The 21,171-nt window shown below is 40.8% G+C and overlaps 1 protein-coding gene across 2 annotated transcripts in view; it reads left to right on the top strand.

Moving 5' to 3' along the window:
- Positions 1–1,253: 1,253 nt before the first annotated feature.
- Positions 1,254–21,171, top strand: part of LOC149005871 (TMV resistance protein N-like) — a 33,686-nt gene continuing 13,768 nt past the window's right edge. The window contains exons 1-6 of one of the 2 annotated variants that reach the window (XR_016175518.1): positions 1,255–1,848; positions 2,244–3,345; positions 3,639–3,926; positions 4,023–4,946; positions 5,093–5,853; positions 5,906–6,058. Coding sequence is in view for 1 of the 2 variants with exons in the window: in XM_089168041.1 (XP_089024167.1) it covers positions 1,358–1,848; positions 2,244–3,345; positions 3,639–3,926; positions 4,020–4,946; positions 5,093–5,680 (3,396 nt within the window). In the remaining variant the exon portion in view is untranslated. Of the gene's footprint in view, positions 1,849–2,243; positions 3,346–3,638; positions 3,927–4,019; positions 4,947–5,092; positions 5,884–5,905; positions 6,059–21,171 lie in introns of those variants that run through there. The other variant, XM_089168041.1, reaches the window with a different exon arrangement.

Consider the following 21,171-nt stretch of genomic DNA (forward strand, 5'->3'; position numbering starts at 1 on the left):
TAAAACATAAAATGGGATATTTATGCTTTAAAGGCTCCATTTTAGGGTGTAAGTGCAATTTGCTTTTAAAATAATCAATGGCTACCCAGTGCTCATTTAGAGCAGCTTCTTGAATGAGTGCCGCCGAGGATATAAACCCCTTTGGCTTTGTATTTTTCACTTCCTCTTCTCTCCTCTATTAAAGTACACAACTCTTTACTGTAGTACATACCGAATAAAGAAAACTCAAGATTTTAATTATGGTCAGAGGAGGGTGGTCAAATGTACAAGGTTTTAATTTTTTTTTATAGGCTATTTCTGCCTGAATTCTTAATAAATTATCCAGCAATTGAACTCTTGACTTGCATGGCAAGCACAGTCCTCGTAAGGGTATGGAGTGGTTTTTTTTTTTTTTCTTTTTTTTCTTTTTTTTTTTCCCATCTTCAGATTTCAGTTTTCTTGCATCTTATTGCGAAAGTTCAAAGTAGTTGAAGGGGTAGATGATCAACCCATGTTAGGTACAGTTTTTTTAGGTCATGCCAGCTGCCTGGGTCAGAATTGGACAAGTTGAGTTGTTGAAGATTTTCATCAAGACTTTGAGTTTTTAAGATGTTAGTGGGAAAAGAAATTTGAACGCAACATGACTCCCAGCTGTTCATCTCCTGTTTTTTTCTTTTGCTTTTTCTTTTCTGTACAACTTACTTTTTGCTTTGCAATTCTTTATTCTTATCAACTTTATTCGCTCCTTATCGGCAAAATGAGTGGAGAAAACTTGAATTAACTTGTCAGATTTTCGGACACCATTATCAATGAAGCCAAAAGAAAGAGTAATGTAATAATTTGGCTAGGGTATACGAACAAACCCATAATTCAGAGGTCGATGCTCAAAAAAAGTAAAATTACCATTTGCAATCACTCTAGTCTAGTATTTCTCTCCTTAAGAAGATGAGATAATGAATGCATAAGTGGATGTAAATATTGTATTCATATCTATATATCTATCTTATTACTACTGTAGTCTGTAGGTACACCATAAAAATTTAACTCCCTTTTAAGTTGGGAAAGACTCTTGACCCCTTTCATGTGGGACCCCCACGGCTTCTTAGCTGTTTAATGGCAATTTGGCACTGTCTATGTCCTGCTGGCTTTAGTTAATCTCAAATGGAACCTCTATAATTAATTAATTAATTAATGAAAGCAGAAAGATATAAAAATAGGACATTAAAGAGTCCCATGCATCATCCCATGTGAAAACTGACGACCATGTCTTTTTTATTTTTCTTTTAAAGTTATGTAAAGTGATATAATAGAGTAGTTCATCCTTGGAGAGCTCTGTTCGTGTTAATTCCTTGTCTCTGAACCCCCAACAAAATACTTCATGGCTTCCACTTCTTCATCTTCTTCCATCACAACTAGATCTTCAACCTATGAAGTGTTTCTCAGTTTTAGAGGAGAAGATACACGCAATTCATTCATTAGTTATCTTTACAAAACTCTCAAACAGAGCGGAGTCAATGTGTTCCTCGACAGTAAAAGTTTATGGACCGGAGAATCCATTGGCGAAACGCTACTTGCAGCGATCCAAGGGTCTAAAATCTCGATCCCTGTCTTTTCTGAACGTTATGCCGATAGCAAATGGTGTTTGATGGAGCTTGCTGAGATTGTTGAATGCCAGAATTCCATTGGTCAATTTGTCTTGCCTATTTTCTTTAACGTTGATCCATCAAATGTTCGGAATCAAAAGGAAGGAAACTTTGCAAAAGCATTTGAGGATCATGAGAAGAATTTCAAGACCGATATAGTAATAGGCTGGAGGGATGCTTTAAAAAAGGTAGGAGGTTTGAAAGGAGAAGTTGTAAACGATACCACGTAAGTCTTCTAAACTTTATCCAGTCTTAAACTTGATAGTTTACATGTTTATTTGACTATCTGTCTAAAAATATACTGGTGCAATATATCTGTTACTGACCATAGATTAGAAGTTCACTCTGCATCTAAAGTGGTTCATGATTTTTCAAGAATTAAACCCATCTTCAACTTATCATTCAAATCGTCTATATATTGTTTCAAGCTCAAGATTTGGTTGATTGAGTGTAGAGTTTTCAATTTTCTTCCTATGATTGCATCACTTAGTAACTGAGGTTGTGCTCTATTTTTTTTTTAAATTGCTTTCAAAGCCATTGGAAGCTTTAAATTTCTCTTGCCAAAAAAGTATAAATTTAATTCTTGTCAAATTTTTTATTTTTTTAACATAAAAATTGCAGGGACCAAGGAGAGCTAATTGAATCGGTTGTGGAAAGGGTTATGGGTGAATTGAGCAGCAAAACCCACTTGGCTGAATCTAAGTACCTGACAGGAATAGATTCTCCTGTAAATGAACTACTATCTTTGTTAGATCTTAATTCTAATGATGTTCAGTTTGTGGGAATTTCGGGTATTGGGGGTATTGGAAAGACAACCATTGCCAAGAATGTGTACAATCGCATTATGTCAACCTTCAAAGGGCATAGCTTTATCTCAGATGTCAGAGAACATGCAACGCAAAGCACGTGCTTGGTGTCTTTGCAAAAGCAGCTTCTTAAAGATATCCTCCAAATAAACATTGACATATCTAATCATCATAGAGGAAAAACATTGATAGAACAAAGACTTTGTAAAAAAAAAGTTCTTATAGTTCTTGATGATGTAGATAGCCCGGAACAGGTGGGTTCTTTGGTTGGTCAAGCCAATTGGCTTGGTCAAGGAAGTAGGGTTATATTAACAACCAGAGATGAGGATATTTTGAATGATGTTAAAATATATAGGCCTGAAGTTTTAAATCATAACCAATCTCTTCAGCTCTTTAGCTTGCATGCCTTTGGAGAAAAGCTACCTCCGGACAATTATATGCAACTTTCAAATGACATGGCAAGCTATTCAGGAGGATTACCTCTAACTCTAGAGGTGCTTGGGTCTTCTCTATCAAATGCAAACATAGAAGAGTGGGAAAGTACATTACAACGTTTGAAAGAAATTCCTCCAGAGAAAGTCCAACAAAGGCTGAGAATAAGCTATGATAAGCTAGAAGAGTGTTATCAAAAAGAAATTTTTCTTGATGCTGCAAGCTTTTTTATTGGATGGGAAAAAGAAGAAATAATTTCCATATGGGAAGCATGTGGATATTATCCAAGGTCTGCAATACGCATATTAACTAAACGATCTCTCATTAAATTTGAAGATTCTTCCGGTGAATGTTTGCTGAAGATGCATGATCAAGTTCGAGACATGGGAAGAGGAATTGTCCTAGGAGAAAATCGCACCGATCCAAGTGAGCGCAGTAGGTTGTGGTCTTGTGATGATATCTTGCAAGTATTAGAAAGTAACGAGGTAATACTAAAACATTTCTTTTTGTTTTTGTTCATGCCATGAGTAATAGTAATACTATATTTTAAATTCTACACTTGAACGTTGTTTTGATTCGACTCCAGTAGTATCCACCAATTTCTATTTTCTTGGATTATTTATTTATTGTAGGGAATTAACATCTAGATTATTTTTTCATCAAAAAAAAAAATGTTAAAAGTCATGATCCTTCCTCATGCATCTTTTTAATTGCCAATTATTTATTTATTCATTGGTTTCCTCCAACTTCTATTTACTTGACATTTTTTCTATTGTAGGGAACTAGCAAGGTAAGAGGACTGGTCACTAAATTTGGCTTCTCAGATTTTTATCTACATGAACATCACTTCAACATGATGCCAAAATTGAAATTTCTTGACATTAAATTGGAAAGTGCCGTTGAAAACTCTTTAAGCCTTCCTAGGACATTAAGATGGTTCCATTGGAGAGATTGTCCCTTGGAAGTTATACCTACCACTTTTTATCACAAGGGTCTAGTTCATCTCAAGCTATCTGGACACAATATTAGGCAAGCCTGGAATACCGAACCTCAAGATGAAAATAAGGTCAAACATTGGACTTTTTCCTTTTTTTTTTTTTTTTGATTGATTATTATGTTTTATTAATGATAAGGTATATGTTTTCTTTTTGCATGACAGCAGTTCCAAAAGTTGAAAGTTCTTGATCTTAATAGTTGTCATTTTCTATCTGAGTCTCCAAACTTTTCATGGTTTCCTTATTTGGAGCAATTGGATCTCTCAAAGTGTGGATATTTGGAAATTTTGGATGAATCCATTGGGCAATTGAGTCAGCTCAAAAGTTTTAGGCTTGAAGGGTGTTACCGAATCATAGAGTTGCCTAATTCCATTGGTAGTTTGAAGTCTTTAGTCAAGCTTAACTTGTCAGGAACAAGAATTAAAGAGCTTCCAGACAGTTTGCGTAAGCTGAGCTTTTTGAAGAACCTCAAGCTCATTGAATGTCTTACACTCAAGAAGTTGCCTAATTTCATTGGTGATCTAAAAAATTTGGTTGAGCTCGATTTGTGTCTTGATAGTTGGAAACACGCCGAAGGAATTGAAGAACTTCCTGAGGGTGTTGGACTTTTGGAGAATCTTGAGGTATTAAATGCTTCAGGTCGGGGTAGACTAGTGAAGCTACCAAGATCAATGGGGAGAATGAAGTGTCTGCATACCCTTAATTTGGTTGGAACCAATATTTCAGAATTGCCTGATGATTTTTCAATGCTCTCAAATTTAGAGGTGTTGAAAATATCTTATAATCTGAAATCTTTCGATCTGATACAGTTGAAGAAGCTTAGGGAATTAACGCTTGTAGATTGCAAGCTATTGGAAGAGCTCCCAGAGGTTGTTTCAAGTTTAGTTGAACTTAGTTGCCAAGGTTGCAATTCATTAGAACGAACATTCGACATGTCAAGGCTGAAAAATTTGAAGGTGTTACAGTTTTGGTTTTGTGAAAAGTTGAAGGAGATTCAAGGCCTTGATGGTGCAGAATCCTTGGAAAGTTTTGGGGTCGGTAGATGTCCTAACATGACAAATGGAAATGGAAAGAGGACTGTATATGGGCAGGTAGGTAATTATCTAAGTGTTTGTCATCTTTTCTTTAGGTATCAATTAATGGGGAATTGACTATTATTATAGATACTGGGCGGGATATCATACTCCCATTAATTTGACTCTCTCTCTCTCTGCTCTCTTTCTGTTTTGTTTTGTAGGGAACGCTGCTACGTTTTGAAGAGGAGGAGAGTCTTCGGCAGAAAAAGCATTATCGCTTGTGGGCTACTACTAGGAGTAGTAGTAGTAGTAAGGGTATAATTTTGTGCTTTGTTTTTAGAGCCCCCAAGTGGCTTGCCCAGAGAAAACGACGTGAAGGCTATTTGTCGATTTTCGCTACGATCCACCAGAGAGATAAAGCAATCGAGTGTTCGAATACGCTGGATTTTACGGGCATTGAGCGTATTAGTAGAGGAAGAGATATGATCTGCCTTCACCATTTCGAAGGCTTTGATTGGTTTGGGATTCCTTTGCAAGGTAAAGATTCCATTGTGATTCGATCCGTGAACGCGACATGTAGCGGTTTTGAGGTGATATTTTGGGAGTTATTGCTTGAGGAGGAGGAGGAGTGGGAAGCAGCAGCTGGCCTTCAAAAGCCTATCGATCCAGCCCGAACACTAGCAGATTTCTTCATTTGGGACGACTCTGTTTCTGAAGCAGAGGAAGAGTCGATGTCAAGGCCGAGAAATAACTACTATGATAAACCATCAGTTTTTTCTCCTAGGAGTATTTCTTATTGGAAGAAGTAGCAGCAGCAGCAGCAGACGAGGTGTCGATGGCTGTGGAGAGACAATTGCTTCTTCTTGACGATGATGTGAAGAATTCAAGTTTGGATTACAATTTTAATTTCATGAATTAAAATCGCTGCATGTGAACGTGATGGTGGGATAAACAATGGTGCCAGCATATGATCGATGATGAGGTAACTCTTGCTATACTATAGTGACTATTATAATTACTAATATTATAATTAGGAATGCTGTGGCAAAATCACATGAAGCTTTGGACAAATTTGAGGTCAAACTCGGTAATTAATTAAGCAGCATTACTTATCTAGCTAGGAAGGAATAATATGCATACCAAGCTGACATTCGATTGTTGAATTGTATGGAAGTTTATTATCCAAAGTTAGGCTGCTTGAGGTTTGATTAATTTGTTTTGCTATTTTCATCAGGCACCCATACTATACTATACTGTGTCTTAATTTATTCTGCTTCCGATTGTGTTGTCTTGATCCATCAAGTCTCCTATTACAAACTACATTGCTTTGTCAATTGTTCATACTGCAAACAAAATGTTACTTGACTTGCTAGCCTTGCTAGGGAGGGCCAGCCCTTGTCGTTGAACACTTTTTAACTTTTTATTTGCTGAATGTACTTTTTTTTCTTGTCAAAAAGAAAACAAATCACTTTCGGGACGGGAAATTAAGATGTATATTGCCAACTGCTCTAATCCTCTATTTTTTTGCTTAGCAATGGTCTGTTATCGACAACTTTGTTTGTTATCTAATATCCAGTGTCTGATCAAACCTTTGTTTGGCGAACAAAGAATCTCAAGAAAGAAAATTTAAACTTAAGCCTTGAACAAGATTTCTCAACAAAGAAGATAACAAGAAAGAAAATCTAACCCTAGTCTAGTCTAAGCAGGACTTCTCAATGAAAAAAGGTAAAAAAGTTTGTTATCTTTTTTTTTTCTCATGATTTTAGGGCTTGTTTGGTTACATGAATCCAAAGATTTCAAATCTCTGAATTCACAAATTGAAGATTTATACCCATTTGGTTGTGTAAATCTCTAAATTCACAAATGAGATATTTATACCCGTTTGCCAAATGCAAAGCTCTTCCGAATTTATTGCACGCCCAATTTGAATGGCAAATGGATCTCCACTATTAAAGTGCAATGCAATGTATAAGAAAATAAAGACGGAACTTTAATAAGTACATGTGTGAACCATATCTTTTTCTTTTTTCTTTCAACGAGAACCATATCCGATTAAGCGGTTTTTATATAAAATATAATTTTAAAGCATAAAGATACAAAAATTGAACTTTATCATCCGATTATGAGATCTTCACATTTGATATTGAATATTCCAAACTCGAAAGTGAAAGTTAGTCGTTGCACCTCTCTTGCATTTAAGATGATATGGCAGGGTTCATCTTTGGAGGGCTCTTTTCATGTTAACTCCGTGTTTCTGAACAAACAAAATACTTCATGGCTTTCAAATCCTTATAATAAACAGTGACTTAATGGTCTTTAGTCATAAATTGAACTAATGTATCTATGAAAATTCAATTTTGGAGTCTTTGTATTTTTAAAACATAAAATGGGGTATTTGTGCTTTAAAGGCTCCATTTTGGGGTGTCAGTGCAATTTGCTTTTACAATAATCAATAATTTAGGTGCTATCGTGTGCCACGCAATGCTCATCGAGAGCAACTTCTTGAATGAGTGCCACCGAGGATATAAACCCTTTTGGCTTTGTGTTTCTTTTGTTAATGAATTTATTTATTCATTAAAAAAAAAAATCATGCATCGTCTATTCTACCTTTCCTTTTTCCTTTCCCATTTTAACATATTAACTTGCCTAACATTCAGATTTAGCTTGAAATTTTTTTTCAATTCTATTTCAGGGTAGATACCCTAATGAAACATAAGCTAAAATTCAAACTCTTTTTTTTACATTTATTTCTATATTCGGTGTCAAGCAAAGGCCACATGGACTCTTATTTAATTTCGATCGAGATGAGGAAAGAACTAAGGTACATAGGTGTGATTTGTAATGACATAACTCGTGACATTTTTTCAAGTCATGTTAAAATCCAAATTTCCTTTTAGAGAGATGATTAATTTTTCCTTCGTACTATGGACTATATTTTCTATGGCAAAATCTTCTTTCATATTCAGGGGGTGATGTAAAGCAAATTGATATCAATGTATACAGCTTCATCACAAATCTTGTATGGAGTGGTTTTTTTTTTCTTCTTTTTCCCCCTCTACTGATTTCAGTTTTCTTGCATCTTACTGCTGAAGTTCAAAGTAGTTCATGCCAGCTGCCTGGGAATCATGTTGAGTTGTTGAAGAGTTTTTTTCATCAAGACTTTTTAGTTTGTCATAAAATAAAAACTAAAGATGTTAGTGGGAAAAGTAATTTCAACGATTTGGGAAATTACTCACGCAACATGATTCCCAGCTGTTCCTCACCTTTTCTTTTTACTTTTTCTTTTCTGGTAAGATCTACTTTTTGCTTTGCAATAATTTATTCTTATCTAACTTTATTTGTTCCTTATCAGCAAAATGAGTGGAAAATACTTGAATTAACTTGTCAGATTTTCAAATATCATTATCAATGAAGCCAAAAAAAAAAGAGTAAGGTAATAATTTGGCTAGGTTATAACAACAACCCATAATTCAGAGGTCATGCCTGAAAAAAGTAAAATTACTATTTGCAATTATTTACTCTAGTATTTTTCTTCTTAAGAAGATGAGGTATCTTTTGATTAATCCATTCCCATGTTAGTGATCCTTAATTTTTAGTTATCCTTTAGCAAAAGTTTCCACAAAATGTATATTAGCTGAGAAGAAAAGTAGTTACCAAACAAAATGTCACTCGGCTGGCTAGCCTTGCTGGGTAGGGCCAGCCCCTCTGTTTGAACACTTGTAACTTTTTCTTTGCTGAATTTACCATTTTCTTGTCAAAAGGAAAACAAATCATTTTTAGGGACAAGAAAAAATCAAAATGCATGTTGTCTACTTTTTGGGTATGAATTAAGATGTATATTGACAGCTGTTCTAATCCCCTACTTTTTTGCTTAGCAATGATTTGTTCTCAGCAATTTTATTTGTTTTTTGGTAGAAGCAATTTTATTTGTTTTTTAATATCCAGTGTTTGTCCAAACCTTTGCTTGGTGAGTAAAGAATCTCAAGAAAAAAAATTTTAAACTTAAGTCTTGAGCAAGATTTCTCAACAAAGAAAATAATATGAAGGAAAATCTAACCCTAGTCCAAGCAGGACTTCTCAGGGAGAAGATAAGAATTTTAAATATATTTTTTTAATGATTTTAGGAATTTTTACATAAAGTTTACCCATAATCAATGGTATTTTGGGATTAGTTGTGAAAGACTTGACCCCTTCTTTTAAGGAAAAAGCCAAAAGGCAATTTGAATGGCAAATGAGTACCCCACAATTAAAGTGCAATGCAAATTAAGCATAAGAATATAATGAGTCCATCTGTGAACCTTATTTTTTTCCTTTTTTTTCAAGGAGAACCTTATCCGATTATGCGGTTTTATATAAAATAATATTGTTGTGGGGAAATATGGTCCCGATCCTCTACCCTCGGGAGAGAGACACCCCCGCTCGGGAGAGAGGCACCCCCGTTCGGGAGAGAGGCACCCCCCCCTCGGGAGAGATGCACCTCCCTCGGGTTGATGATTCTCTTCCCTCATAAAGGGTCCCGAGTGCCTCACTCGGGACAAATACACCTCTCTTTTGTCATCCGGTTTCTTCCTTGAAGGTCCGGGCCTCTTCAGAGCACCTCATCTTCTTCATTTTTCGTTGGAGTGCCACTTGGGAAAAATATCCAACTCTCTTTTCGAAGATCTCTTGACTGTCAAGAGAGTTAGTTACTCATAACACTCGCTTCTTTCCGGTTGGGGAGGTGGTCATCATACGGCGATATGGGTGGACAAAGAAGGGCCGTTATTCACTACACTCACTCCTCAACTATCGATCCGGATCTAAGGATCGCTCTGTCTTCTATATAAACCTACCTAACATGGAGAAAGGTACGACTTTATCGAGTACTTACTCATTACGTTCTTGAGAACTTCTAAGAACCATTATTGTTACTTAGGCTGATTTGAGGTCGGAGCGTTCCGCAAAACTAGGCCGGACCGTCTCTTTCTTTTGTGTCTCTCGCTTATTCACTTGTTGGGGCCTTGGTGGTCATCTCAATATCCGACTCTGAAGCTCTATACGCAATTTGGTCTGGCGTCAAAGTCATACGAGCGTACCACACCTCGGGTGACATTCTCAAATTCTCACTGAGCAGAGAGGGAGACGACGGACGTGTTGAAGAACAAACTCTCCCTTCTCTAGATCGACAATTCCTATTCCAGAGGAGGTCAAGAGGGTTCCGGAGAATCCCCGTTAACTATTCCAACTCCATTTGGAGGGCGGTTCGAGTCAACCTCCTATTCCAGCGACCGTGCCGTTTGCGTTGCAAAGTCCAACAAAAATGTTGGAACTCCAAGGAGTTGTTCGAGGCTTAGTCCATCGTGGGGTACCATCCGGACCCCCGTTCCAAGAGGGACGAAGCGTGAAGCCGTCCGTCGACTGGGATAGGCAGCCCGATGAATGAAGAAAGGAGAAATCCCAAATACTAAGAAGGCCAACCGAGAGTTGGAGAAAGATCTCAAGAGTGCATATTGAAGACCACGTCCCCGGAGGTGGTGGGTGTGTTCCACCGTTTGGCTTGGCAACTCAGTTTACCTAGAAGGGCGATGAGTTCGGGAGCAAGAAGGAGAGTCACGGAAAGCCTTCTAGATCTAATAACCGAGGGTGGTTTCATATGGATCTTCTCATGGACCAACTTCCCAATATTCTGATCTTGGGTGTTCGGTCTCCGGTGCGTCAAGAGCGCTGTCTGGGAGATTAGTGCCATGGAGAGCGGCTTGTGATGGGCCTCGATGCGACTTGTGTGTTGATAGAACCCTTCTCGAAGAGTCATGAGACACCTCTTCCACCGAACTTTATCATGCCGACATTCACTCCCTTTGAAGGTAAGTCCAATCCTCGAGACATTTAGTTATTTTAAATCGGTCATGGCTGTTTTGGCCGAGAAGATGAGCTATTATGCCGAACTTTCCCGGCATCTCTCAAAGGCCCGCGTTGGTTTTCTAGCCTACCGCCAAGATCCATCCAAACTTTCGAGACTCGGGTTTTTGCCCGATTCCGTTGTCGGGAGTAAGAGCAACGATAGTCTTTTTGCCATCGGGCAAACCAAATGAGTCCGTTCGGGACTTTCTTCTCGATTCGTGTGGCTTTGGTCGAGATTGGATGATACAGTGGCGTCATGCGCTATGGGTGGAATAACCCAAGCGTTTGCTCGGGTTTACTCAAGACAAGCCGAGGACTTATGGAGCACTTCTCAAGAAATGCCAAAAACAAGCAACGGTTGCGGTTATCGGCCCGGAGAGTCCACAGAGGCGTAAGGACAAGAGATAATGGAAAAGAGGTCAGATTCAATGCTCGGGCAGAGTGCAGGAGTTTGGAAAGAAAGAGACTTTACACCTCTTAATACTAAGAGGTCGAAATTCTATTACGGATCCGAAATAACGACATTTGAAGTGGCCGGGCAAGATAAGAGCCCGACTCAGATAGGAATATGACAAAGTATTGCCGTTTCCACAAAGACTACGGCCACCATCGGATGGTGCGATCTAAAGATCGAGATCGAGAGCTCATCCAGGCAGGGCAACTTGAAAATATCTTCGAAGAGCGACAAGATCGAAAAGTCCCCACCTAGATCAACTAAAGACTCGATCCAAAAGTCCCGAGAGGCGTAGATCCCGAGAGACCCGACACTCGGGTTTTCCCCCATTTACATCGTTTTGGGATCCGACGGAGATCCATTAGGCGGCAGGCCGTTCGTTGGATCGTGCTTGCCAAGACGAAGATGACTTATGCCCAGATCCAATAACCTTCACCGCGAAGATCTCAGGCGTCACTTCTCCTCACGCGATGCTATAGTTATCAAAGTGAATTGCAAACCGAGGTTCACCGAGTTCTCGTGGACACGGGATCTTCCGCCACTTACTATCTTATGAAGCATTTAAGAAATTGAAGTTTGAGGACGAGATGATGACTCCATGCGGGACTCACTTATTGGGTTCGCCGGGTCGTCCGCCATTCCGGGACTATCCAATTGGATCTAGGATCGGGACCTCCCCTCGGGATGCGTCGTCCAAGCAACATTCATGGTGGTTCGGGACCTTTCAGCTTACAACGTTTTACTCGGGAGGCCAACTCTTAACGCCTTGGGGCGGTGGTTTCTCCAACACATATGAAGTTGAAGTTTCCAACCACAGCGGGAGTCGGGGGTGCTCTTGGATCGCGACTCTCCGGACAATGTTATGTGAATTATCTTAAGAAAGTCAAAAAGCCGAGAGTCGGGCTCATGAGTATTGTTCGGGATGATGGGATGAGAAGCTATCGGAGCCGAACCAGTTGAAAAGCTTGAGCGAATTCAACTTCATCCGGATCTTCCCGAGAGAGGGACTATGATCGGGTCCGAACAACCTACGGAATTCAAGGAAGAACTCACCGAGTTTCTCCAAAACAACCTAGATGTATTCGCGTGGTCGGCCAAGACATGCCCGGAATAGATCAAGAATTGCGAACATAGCTTATGGATAAGGGACGATGCAATTCCAATGATCCAAAAAGAAGGAATTTTTCGCTCGAGAAACATGCTCCATCAGACCGAGTGGAGAAACTAGAGCAATCGGGTTTTATAAAACCCATAGAATGCCCAACTTGGTTGGCGAATGTAGTCATGGTGAAAAAGCCAACGGCAAATGGAGAATGTTACGTTACACGGACTTGAATAAAGCATGCCCAAAGGATTGCTATCCACTTCCTCGATCGACCTTTTGATCGACGCTACAGCGGGACATGAAGTATTGAGCTTCATGGACGCTTATTCGGGATATAATCAAATTATGATGAATCCCAAGGACGAAAGGATACCCTTCATGACGGATCGAGAGTTACTTTTATAAAGTAATGCCATTCGGGTTGAAGAACCCTGGCCCTTATCGAGAATGGTAACAAAGTCTTCAAAGACCAAATAGGAAGAAATATGGAAGTATATGTGGATGATATGCTCATAAAGAGTATCGTCCGAAGAAGTCATTTGGAAGATCTTGAAGAAGTTTTTGATACTTTGAGAACATACCGATGAGGCTAAATCCGAGAAATGTGCTTTCGAGTTTCTTCCGAAAATTCCTTGGGTTTATGGTATCAAAGAGGATTGAGGCAAACCCGGGAAATCAAGCCTTGCTCGAGTGGAGTCCCAAGGACGGTTAGAGACATCCAATGCCTAACGGAAGAGTGCCCTTAACGTTTATCTCACGATCTGAGAAATGCTTCCTTTCTTCAAAGCTCTTAAAGAGCTCAAGACAAAGATACCTTATGGACCGATGAATGTCCGCTTCAGAAATTGAAGGAGAAGCTCGGGACTCCACCTCTCTTAGCCCGACCTTCAACGAGAACAATTATTCACATACTTAGCCATTTCTCCAGCCGGCGCGTCTTAGTAAAAGAAGAAGGTACTTCACAAAACCCTATCTATTTCATAAGTCATGTTTTAATAGATGCCAGACCGTATCGGATGTGGATAAACAGCTTTAGCACTTGTAATCGCATCTCGAAACTCACCATCTTCCAAGCTCATCCAATTGTAGTCTTGACCAACTTCCGTTGAGAAGATACTACAAACCGCTTCCAGTGGTCACTGCTTTGGTTGCGATTCAATTGGTATAGAACTCTCCAGCCATAAAGGGACAAGTTCTCCGACTTTATTCTTGAGAATAGCATGCCTAGTTCGGGTAAAATTCACCCGGTCCGGTTTGGACTTTCTGTTGCCTCGGCAACTCTTCGGAGTGGGCGACTAATGCTTATCAGCCCGATGGGTTCACTATTCATTATGCTTTAAGATTCAACTTTAAAGCCTTTAATAATGAGGCCGTTGAAGCCCTCCTACAGGACTAAGACTTCCCGAGCCCTAAGAGTCCGGTTGGAAGTCCCGACTCCACTGATCGTGAATCAAGTTCGTGGCGTGTCGAGGCAAGGAAACAGAATGGCAAATTACTTAGCCAAAATTGATGATTGTCCCATTATTTCGATCATCTTGAGATAAAGCAAATTCCAGAAAGGAAAATGAAGTAGCGACGGTTATCCAAGTTGGCTTTATCCAAATATTCACCTTAGGCTCACCGTTTATATTGAACAGTTGAAATTCCTAGCTTCGAGGCCGAGGCTGGATTTGATAGCCTGTTGGATGAGCCCAATAATATCATACTTGAAGAATGATATCCTTCCGAAGCTCAGAGGCTAAGGCATTAGAAATCAGCACGTTCACCATTATTGAAGAACAACTTTACAAAAGATCGGTCCCCTCTTCTAAAGTGTGTTGCCCTTCTCAAGCTCAATATGCCTTGCCGTACCGAGGAATATCAGCCTTGGCCCTGGCCCATAAAATTACGCCAGGCCTTTATTGCCGACTTTCGCGCCTGGATTGTCTGCGCAATTCAACTTCTGCATCTGTTCAAGACTCCCTGTCCCTCTTACATCTTCTCCATCCTTCCCTTCCCTGGGAATGGATCTTAGCTCCTAAGGCCGCCAACTAGAGTTTTGGTCTCAATCACTTTTCACTGTGGGTGGAGCCAACCTCTCTCATCTATTCCGAGAAACTGGAGAAGTTCTTCCAAGAAAGAATCATCTCGATTTGGAATCCCAAAGATCCTTTGCCGCTGGAAAGCTTTATCGGAGCCCTTCGTTTTTGTGAAAGATATCACATTGAGCATAGAACATCATCCGTCTATCCCCATGGCGTTGAATACCATCGGCCTTTGGATGGATAAAACCTTGAGACAAGTCACCTGGTAGTTCCTCCTTTGGTCTTCCCCTCTAAACTCCTACAGAAACACCTTTTCCTGCCTACCCCCTTTCCCTGGTTTCATCAAGAGATATCCGACTTCAATGAAGAAGCAAACGGCTTGGTATCTTGATCTTCCTTTCGATCAAGATATCAAACCGTGCTTCTTCATACTCTAAAATAGAAGCATCTTCTTTCTCCAGTTCCTCCCAGACCAACACTCTACCCACATGGGAAGGACCTTATCTCCGAACAAGAGCAACCACCTAAAGCTACTTCCACGGCATTGCCGACTTGAATTCCATTAACCTTCGGAATTCTATCAATAGAATTAATCCAAATATGTAACATTTCAGGTAAGTCAAAGCCTTTGTTTTCAATAAATCCACCTTCATTCCGACTCTATCTCTTCGATTTTCTTCCCCCACTTCCCACCTCTCATTAAAGTCGTGCTCCAGAGATGGATTATTCAATCTTCACTCCTGCCCTTTTACCTCTCTTCGTCTCCGGTTTTTTCCCCTGCCTTCCCACCTCTTAAGAAGAGCCCAGGAGAGTTCTTAACAAGCTTAAGAACCCAAGAGCGCTCTTCAAATCAACGAAGAACCCAAGAGAGTTCTTGACAAGTTCAAGAACCCAAGAGTTCTTGCGTTAAGACCCAGCGTTCTTAAGAAGAGCCCGGAGAGTTCTTAACAAGCTTAAGAACCCAAGAGCGTCTTCTTCAAATCAACGAAGAACCCAAGAGAGTTCTTGACAAGTTCAAGAACCCAAGAGCGTTCTTAAGAAGAGCCCAGGAGAGTTCTTAACAAGCTTAAGAACCCAAGAGCGCTCTTCAAATCAACGAAGAACCCAAGAGAGTTCTTGACAAGTTCAAGAACCCAAGAGCGTTCTTAAGAAGAGCCCGGAGAGTTCTTAAAAGCTTAAGAACCACGGGCGCTCTTCAAATCAACGAAGAACCCAAGAGAGTTCTTGACAAGTTCAAGAACCCAAGAGCGTTCTTAAGAAGAGCCCGGAGAGTTCTTAACAAGCTAAGAAACAGAGCGCCTTCAAATCAACGAAGAACCCAAGAGAGTTCTTGACAAGTTCAAGAACCCAAGAGCGTTCTTAAGAAGAGCCCGTGAGAGTTCTTAACAAGCTTAAGAACCCAAGAGCGCTCTTCAAATCAACGAAGAACCCAAGAGAGTTCTTGACAAGTTCAAGAACCCAAGAGCGTTCTTAAGAAGAGCCCGGAGAGTTCTTAACAAGCTTAAGAACCCAAGAGCGCTCTTCAAATCAACGAAGAACCCAAGAGAGTTCTTGACAAGTTCAAGAACCCAAGAGCGTTCTTAAGAAGAGCCCAGGAGAGTTCTTAACAAGCTTAAGAACCCAAGAGCGCTCTTCAAATCAACGAAGAACCCAAGAGAGTTCTTGACAAGTTCAAGAACCCAAGAGCGTTCTTTCTAAGAAGAGCCCGGAGAGTTCTTAACAAGCTTAAGAACCCAAGAGCGCTCTTCAAATCAACGAAGAACCCAAGAGAGTTCTTGACAAGTTCAAGAACCCAAGAGCGTTCTTGGCCCGGAGAGTTCTTACGCTTAAGAACCCAAGAGCGCTCTTAAGAAGAGCCGGAGAGTTCTTAACAAGCTTAAGAACCCAAGAGCGCTCTTCAAATCAACGAAGAACCCAAGAGAGTTCTTGACAAGTTCAAGAACCCAAGAGCGTTCTTAAGAAGAGCCCGGAGAGTTCTTAACAAGCTTAAGAACCCAAGAGCGCTCTTCAAATCAACGAAGAACCCAAGAGAGTTCTTGACAAGTTCAAGAACCCAAGAGCGTTCTTAAGAAGAGCCCAGGAGAGTTCTTAACAAGCTTAAGAACCCAAGAGCGCTCTTCAAATCAACGAAGAACCCAAGAGAGTTCTTGACAAGTTCAAGAACCCAAGAGCGTTCTTAAGAAGAGCCCAGAGAGTTCTTAACAAGCTTAAGAACCCAAGAGCGCTCTTCAAATCAACGAAGAACCCAAGAGAGTTCTTGACAAGTTCAAGAACCCAAGAGCGTTCTTAAGAAGAGCCCGGAGAGTTCTTAACAAGCTTAAGAACCCAAGAGCGCTCTTCAAATCAACGAAGAACCCAAGAGAGTTCTTGACAAGTTCAAGAACCCAAGAGCTTCCTAAGAAGAGCCCGGGAGTTCTTAACAAGCTTAAGAACCCAGAGCGCTCTTCAAATCAAAGAAGAACCTAAGAGAGTTCGGCGTTCTCGGGACCTCACTCGGGTAGCCACGGGGTGAGGGTTCCCCACCTCTTATGAAAGTCCAAGTGAGACTCTCATGAGATGGAATTATTCAATGGCGTTACACTCAGGACCTCGCTCGGGTAGCCACTCGGGAGTTTTCCCCACCTCTTATGAAAATCCAAGTGAGACTCTCATGAGATGGAATTTCTAAGGCGCCACACTTGGGACCTCGCTCGGGTAGTCACCCTTAATAAAGGCAATGGCATCTCTCGGAGAACCAGGCTGGGGGCTTCTCGACTCGACGAGACTTTAGAGAAATGATGGCTATCATTCAAGACGACGTCTTAAGAGTTTCTCCAAGAAGAAAGAAAATTTTCTAAGAAGCCTGGGAGTAACATTCCATACGTTCGAGAAGTCAATCGCACGGAATGGGGGGCTCTGTTGTGGGGAAATATGGTCCCGATCCTCTACCCTCGGGAGAGAGACACCCCCGCTCGGGAGAGAGGCACCCCCGCTCGGGAGAGAGGCACCCCGCTCGGGAGAGAGGCACCCCCTCGGGTGAGATCCCCCCAGGCACCCCCCTCGGGAGAGATGCACCTCCCTCGGGTTGATGGTTCTCTTCCCTCATGAAGGGTCCCGAGTGCCTCACTCGGGACAAACACCTCTCTTTTGTCATGGCTCGCTTCTTCCTTGAAGAAGGTCCCGAGGGCCTCATTCGGGAGAGACACCTCCATCTTGGCGATTCATTTCTTCGTTGGAGAAGTGCCACACTTGGGAAAAATATCCAACTCTAGCATTTCTCGAAGACTCTCTTGACTAAGTCAAGAAGAGTTAGTTACTCATAAACACTCAGCATATCTATTCCGAGTTGGGGAGGTGAGTCATCATAACGGCGATATCAGGTGCGACAAAGAAGGAGCCGTTATTCCACTACCCCACTCACTCCTCAACTATCGATCCGGAATCTAAGGAATCGCCGCCTCCGGTAACTTCTATATAAACCTACCTCCAACATGGAGAAAGGGACGAGAACTTTCATCTGAGTACTTACTCATTACGTTCTTGAGAACTCTCTCAAGAACCATTATTGTTACTTAGGCTGATTTGAGCGTCGGAGGCGGTTCCCCGGCCAAAACTAGGCCGGACCGTTCTTGCTTTCTTTGTGTGTGCAGGCATCTCGGTTATTCCAACTTGGTTGGAGAGCACTTAAGGTGGTCATCTCAATATCCGACTCTCGAAGAAGTTCTATACGCAAGCGCGCGGGCCGCCGGCCCCCCCCCCGGCCCCCCCCCCCCCCCCCCCCCCCCCCCCCCCCCCCCCCCCCCCCCCCCCCCCCCCCCCCCTTTTTTTTTTTTTTAGTGCCGCGCCGCGCGGCAACAACAAACCCCCCCCTCCCCCTCCCCCCCCCCTCTCTCCCCTCTCCACAAAGAGGAGAATAATTCCCACACACCCCCCCCCTCTCTTCCCCGGGGGGGGGGGGGGGGCGGCCCCCCCGCCGCGGCCGCGGGGGGCCGGAGGGGGGGGGCCTTCTCCCCCCCCCCCCCCCCCCCCCCTCCCCCCCGGCCCTAGGAACCCCCCCCCCCTGTATCTTCTATATAAACCTACCTCCAACATGGAGAAAGGTACGAGAACTTCATCCGAGTACTTACTCATTACGTTCTTGAGAACCTCTCAAGAACCATTATTGTACTAGGCTGATTTGAGCGTCGGAGGCGGTTCCCGGCCAAAACTAGGCCGGACCGTTCTTGCTTTCTTTGTGTGTGCAGGCATCTCAGTTATTCCAATTTGGTTGGAGAGCACTTGAGGTGGTCATCTCAATATCCGACTCTCGAAGAAGCTCTATACGCAACAAATATAAATAGCAATGCGAACCATAAAAATACAGTAATGGGACTTTAATGAGTACCATCATATTCATCGCATGAGAGAACCATATCTTTTGCTTTTACTCTTTTTCACGATTACACTGTGATTTCGCGGCCTTCATATCTGATCAAATATTTCAAGCCCAAAAGTCAGTCATTGCACTCCCCTTGTATGTAACATGATATGGTAGAGTTTATCTTTGGAGAGTTCTGTTAGTATTAAGCATCTTGCCTCAGAACCAGCAAAACACTTCATAGCTTCCTCTTCTTCTTCTTCCACCACAATTGAATCTTCGACCTATGAAGTGTTCCTCAATTTTAGAGGTGAAGATGTTCGCAATACCTTCATTAGTTTTCTTTACAAAACTCTAAAAGATAGCGGAATCAATGTCTTCCTCGATAGTAAAAGTTTATGGACCGGAGAATCCATTGGTAAAACGCTTTTTGCGGCAATCGAAGGGTCCAAAATCTCGATCCCTGTCTTCTCTGAACATTATGCGGACAGTAAATGGTGTATGATGGAGCTTGCTGAAATTGTTAAATGCCGGAATTCCATTGGTCAATTGGTCTTGCCTATTTTCTATAACGTAGACCCATCAAATGTTCGGAACCAGAAGGAAGGAAGTAGTTTTACAAAAGCATTTAAAGATTATGAGAAGAATTTCAAACCCAATATCGTACAAGGCTGGAGGGATGCTTTGAAAGAGGTAGGAGGTTTGAAACACGTAAGACTCAAAACTTTATCACATCTTAAACTAGACATTTTACATGTTTATTTGATCATCTGTCAAAGAATATTTTGGTGTGATATCTGTTACTGACCATATATCAGAAGTTCCCTTTGGATCTAAAGTGATTCATGATTTTTCAAGAATTTTAACCCATCTTCAACTTATCATCCAAATCATGTACATGTTGTTTTAAGCCCGAGGTTTGGTTGATTGAGTATAGAGTTTTTAATTATCTTTGTATGATTCGATCACTTAGTAAACTGAGGTTGTGCTCAATCTTTTTTTTCTTTTTGCCTTCCCAAACCGTTAGAAACTTTAAATTTCTTTTGCCCAAAAGGGTATAAATTTGATTGTAGTCAATTATTGTTATTTTATTTTTATTTTATATGTAAAATTTGCAGGGATCAAGGAGAGCTAATTGAATTGGTTGTGGAAAGAGTTATGGCTGAATTGAGCAGCAAAACCCACTTGGCTGAACCTAAATGCCTGATAGGAATAAAATCTCATTGAAAAAAGCTGTTGTCTTTGTTAGATCTTAATTCGATGATGTTCAGGTTTGTGGGAATTTCGGGTATTGGTGGAATTGGAAAGACAACTATTGCCAAGAATGTGTACAATCGCATTATGTCAACCTTTGAAGGGCATAGCTTTATCTCAGATGTCAGAGAACATGCAACGCAAAACACATGCATGGTGTCTTTGCAGAAGCAGCTTCTTAAAGATATCCTCAAAATAGACATTGACATACCTAATCATCATAGAGGAAAAACATTGATAGAACAAAGACTTTGTAAAAAAAGGTTCTTATAGTTCTTGATGATGTAGATAGCGTGAAACAGGTGTATTCTTTGGTTGGTCAAATCAAACAGTTTGATCGAGGAAGCAAGGTTATAATAACAACCAGAGATGAAGACCTTTTGATTAGTGCTAAAGTTATTGAAAATAAGATATATTGGCCTCAAGAGCTAGATGATGGCCAATCTCTTCAGCTCTTTAGCTTGCATGCCTTTGGAAAAAAGCTACCTCCAAATGATTATATGCAACTTTCAAATCGCATGGTAAGCTATTCAAGAGGATTATCTCTAACTCTAGAGGTACTTGGGTCTTTGCTATTAAATGCAAGCATAGAAGAGTGGGAAAGTACATTACAACATTTGAAAGAAATTCCTCCAAAAGAAGTCCAGCAAAGGTTGAAGATAAGCTATGATAAGCTAGAAGAGGATTATCAAGAAATTTTTCTTAATGCTGCATGCTTTTTTATTGGATGGTCTAAAAATCAAGTAATTTCCCTATGGGAAGCATGTGGATATTATCCAAGGTGTGCATTACGCATATTAGCTAAACAATCTCTTATTAAATTTGATGATACAAGAGGATATGACAATGATGGTAGATGTCTGATCTTGAAAATGCATGATCAAATCCGAGCTATGGGAAGAGGAATTGTCCGGGGAGAAAATCGAAGAGACCCAAGCAAGTATAGTAGATTGTGGTGTATAGTAGATTGTGGTCTCGTGATGATATCTTGCAAGTATTAGAATGTAACAAGGTAATTTGCTTCTTCTCTTTTTTTATTTTATTTTTTTAATATTTTTATTTGTTTATGCTCATGCCATGAGTAACACCATGTTTTAAAATCCACATTTGGATATTGTTTTTGTTCGACTCCACTAGTATCTACCCGTTTTCGTTTTCCTAGATTATTTACCTATTATAGGGAATTAACATGTTAAAAAACACAATCTGTCCGGTCCTTATGCATACTTTAAAAGGCGATTTATTTA

This window comes from Hakea prostrata, chromosome 9 (assembly GCF_041222555.1).
Source record: "Hakea prostrata isolate BN-2017 chromosome 9, UWA_Hpros_2, whole genome shotgun sequence".
Classification (NCBI taxonomy): Eukaryota; Viridiplantae; Streptophyta; class Magnoliopsida; order Proteales; family Proteaceae; genus Hakea; species Hakea prostrata.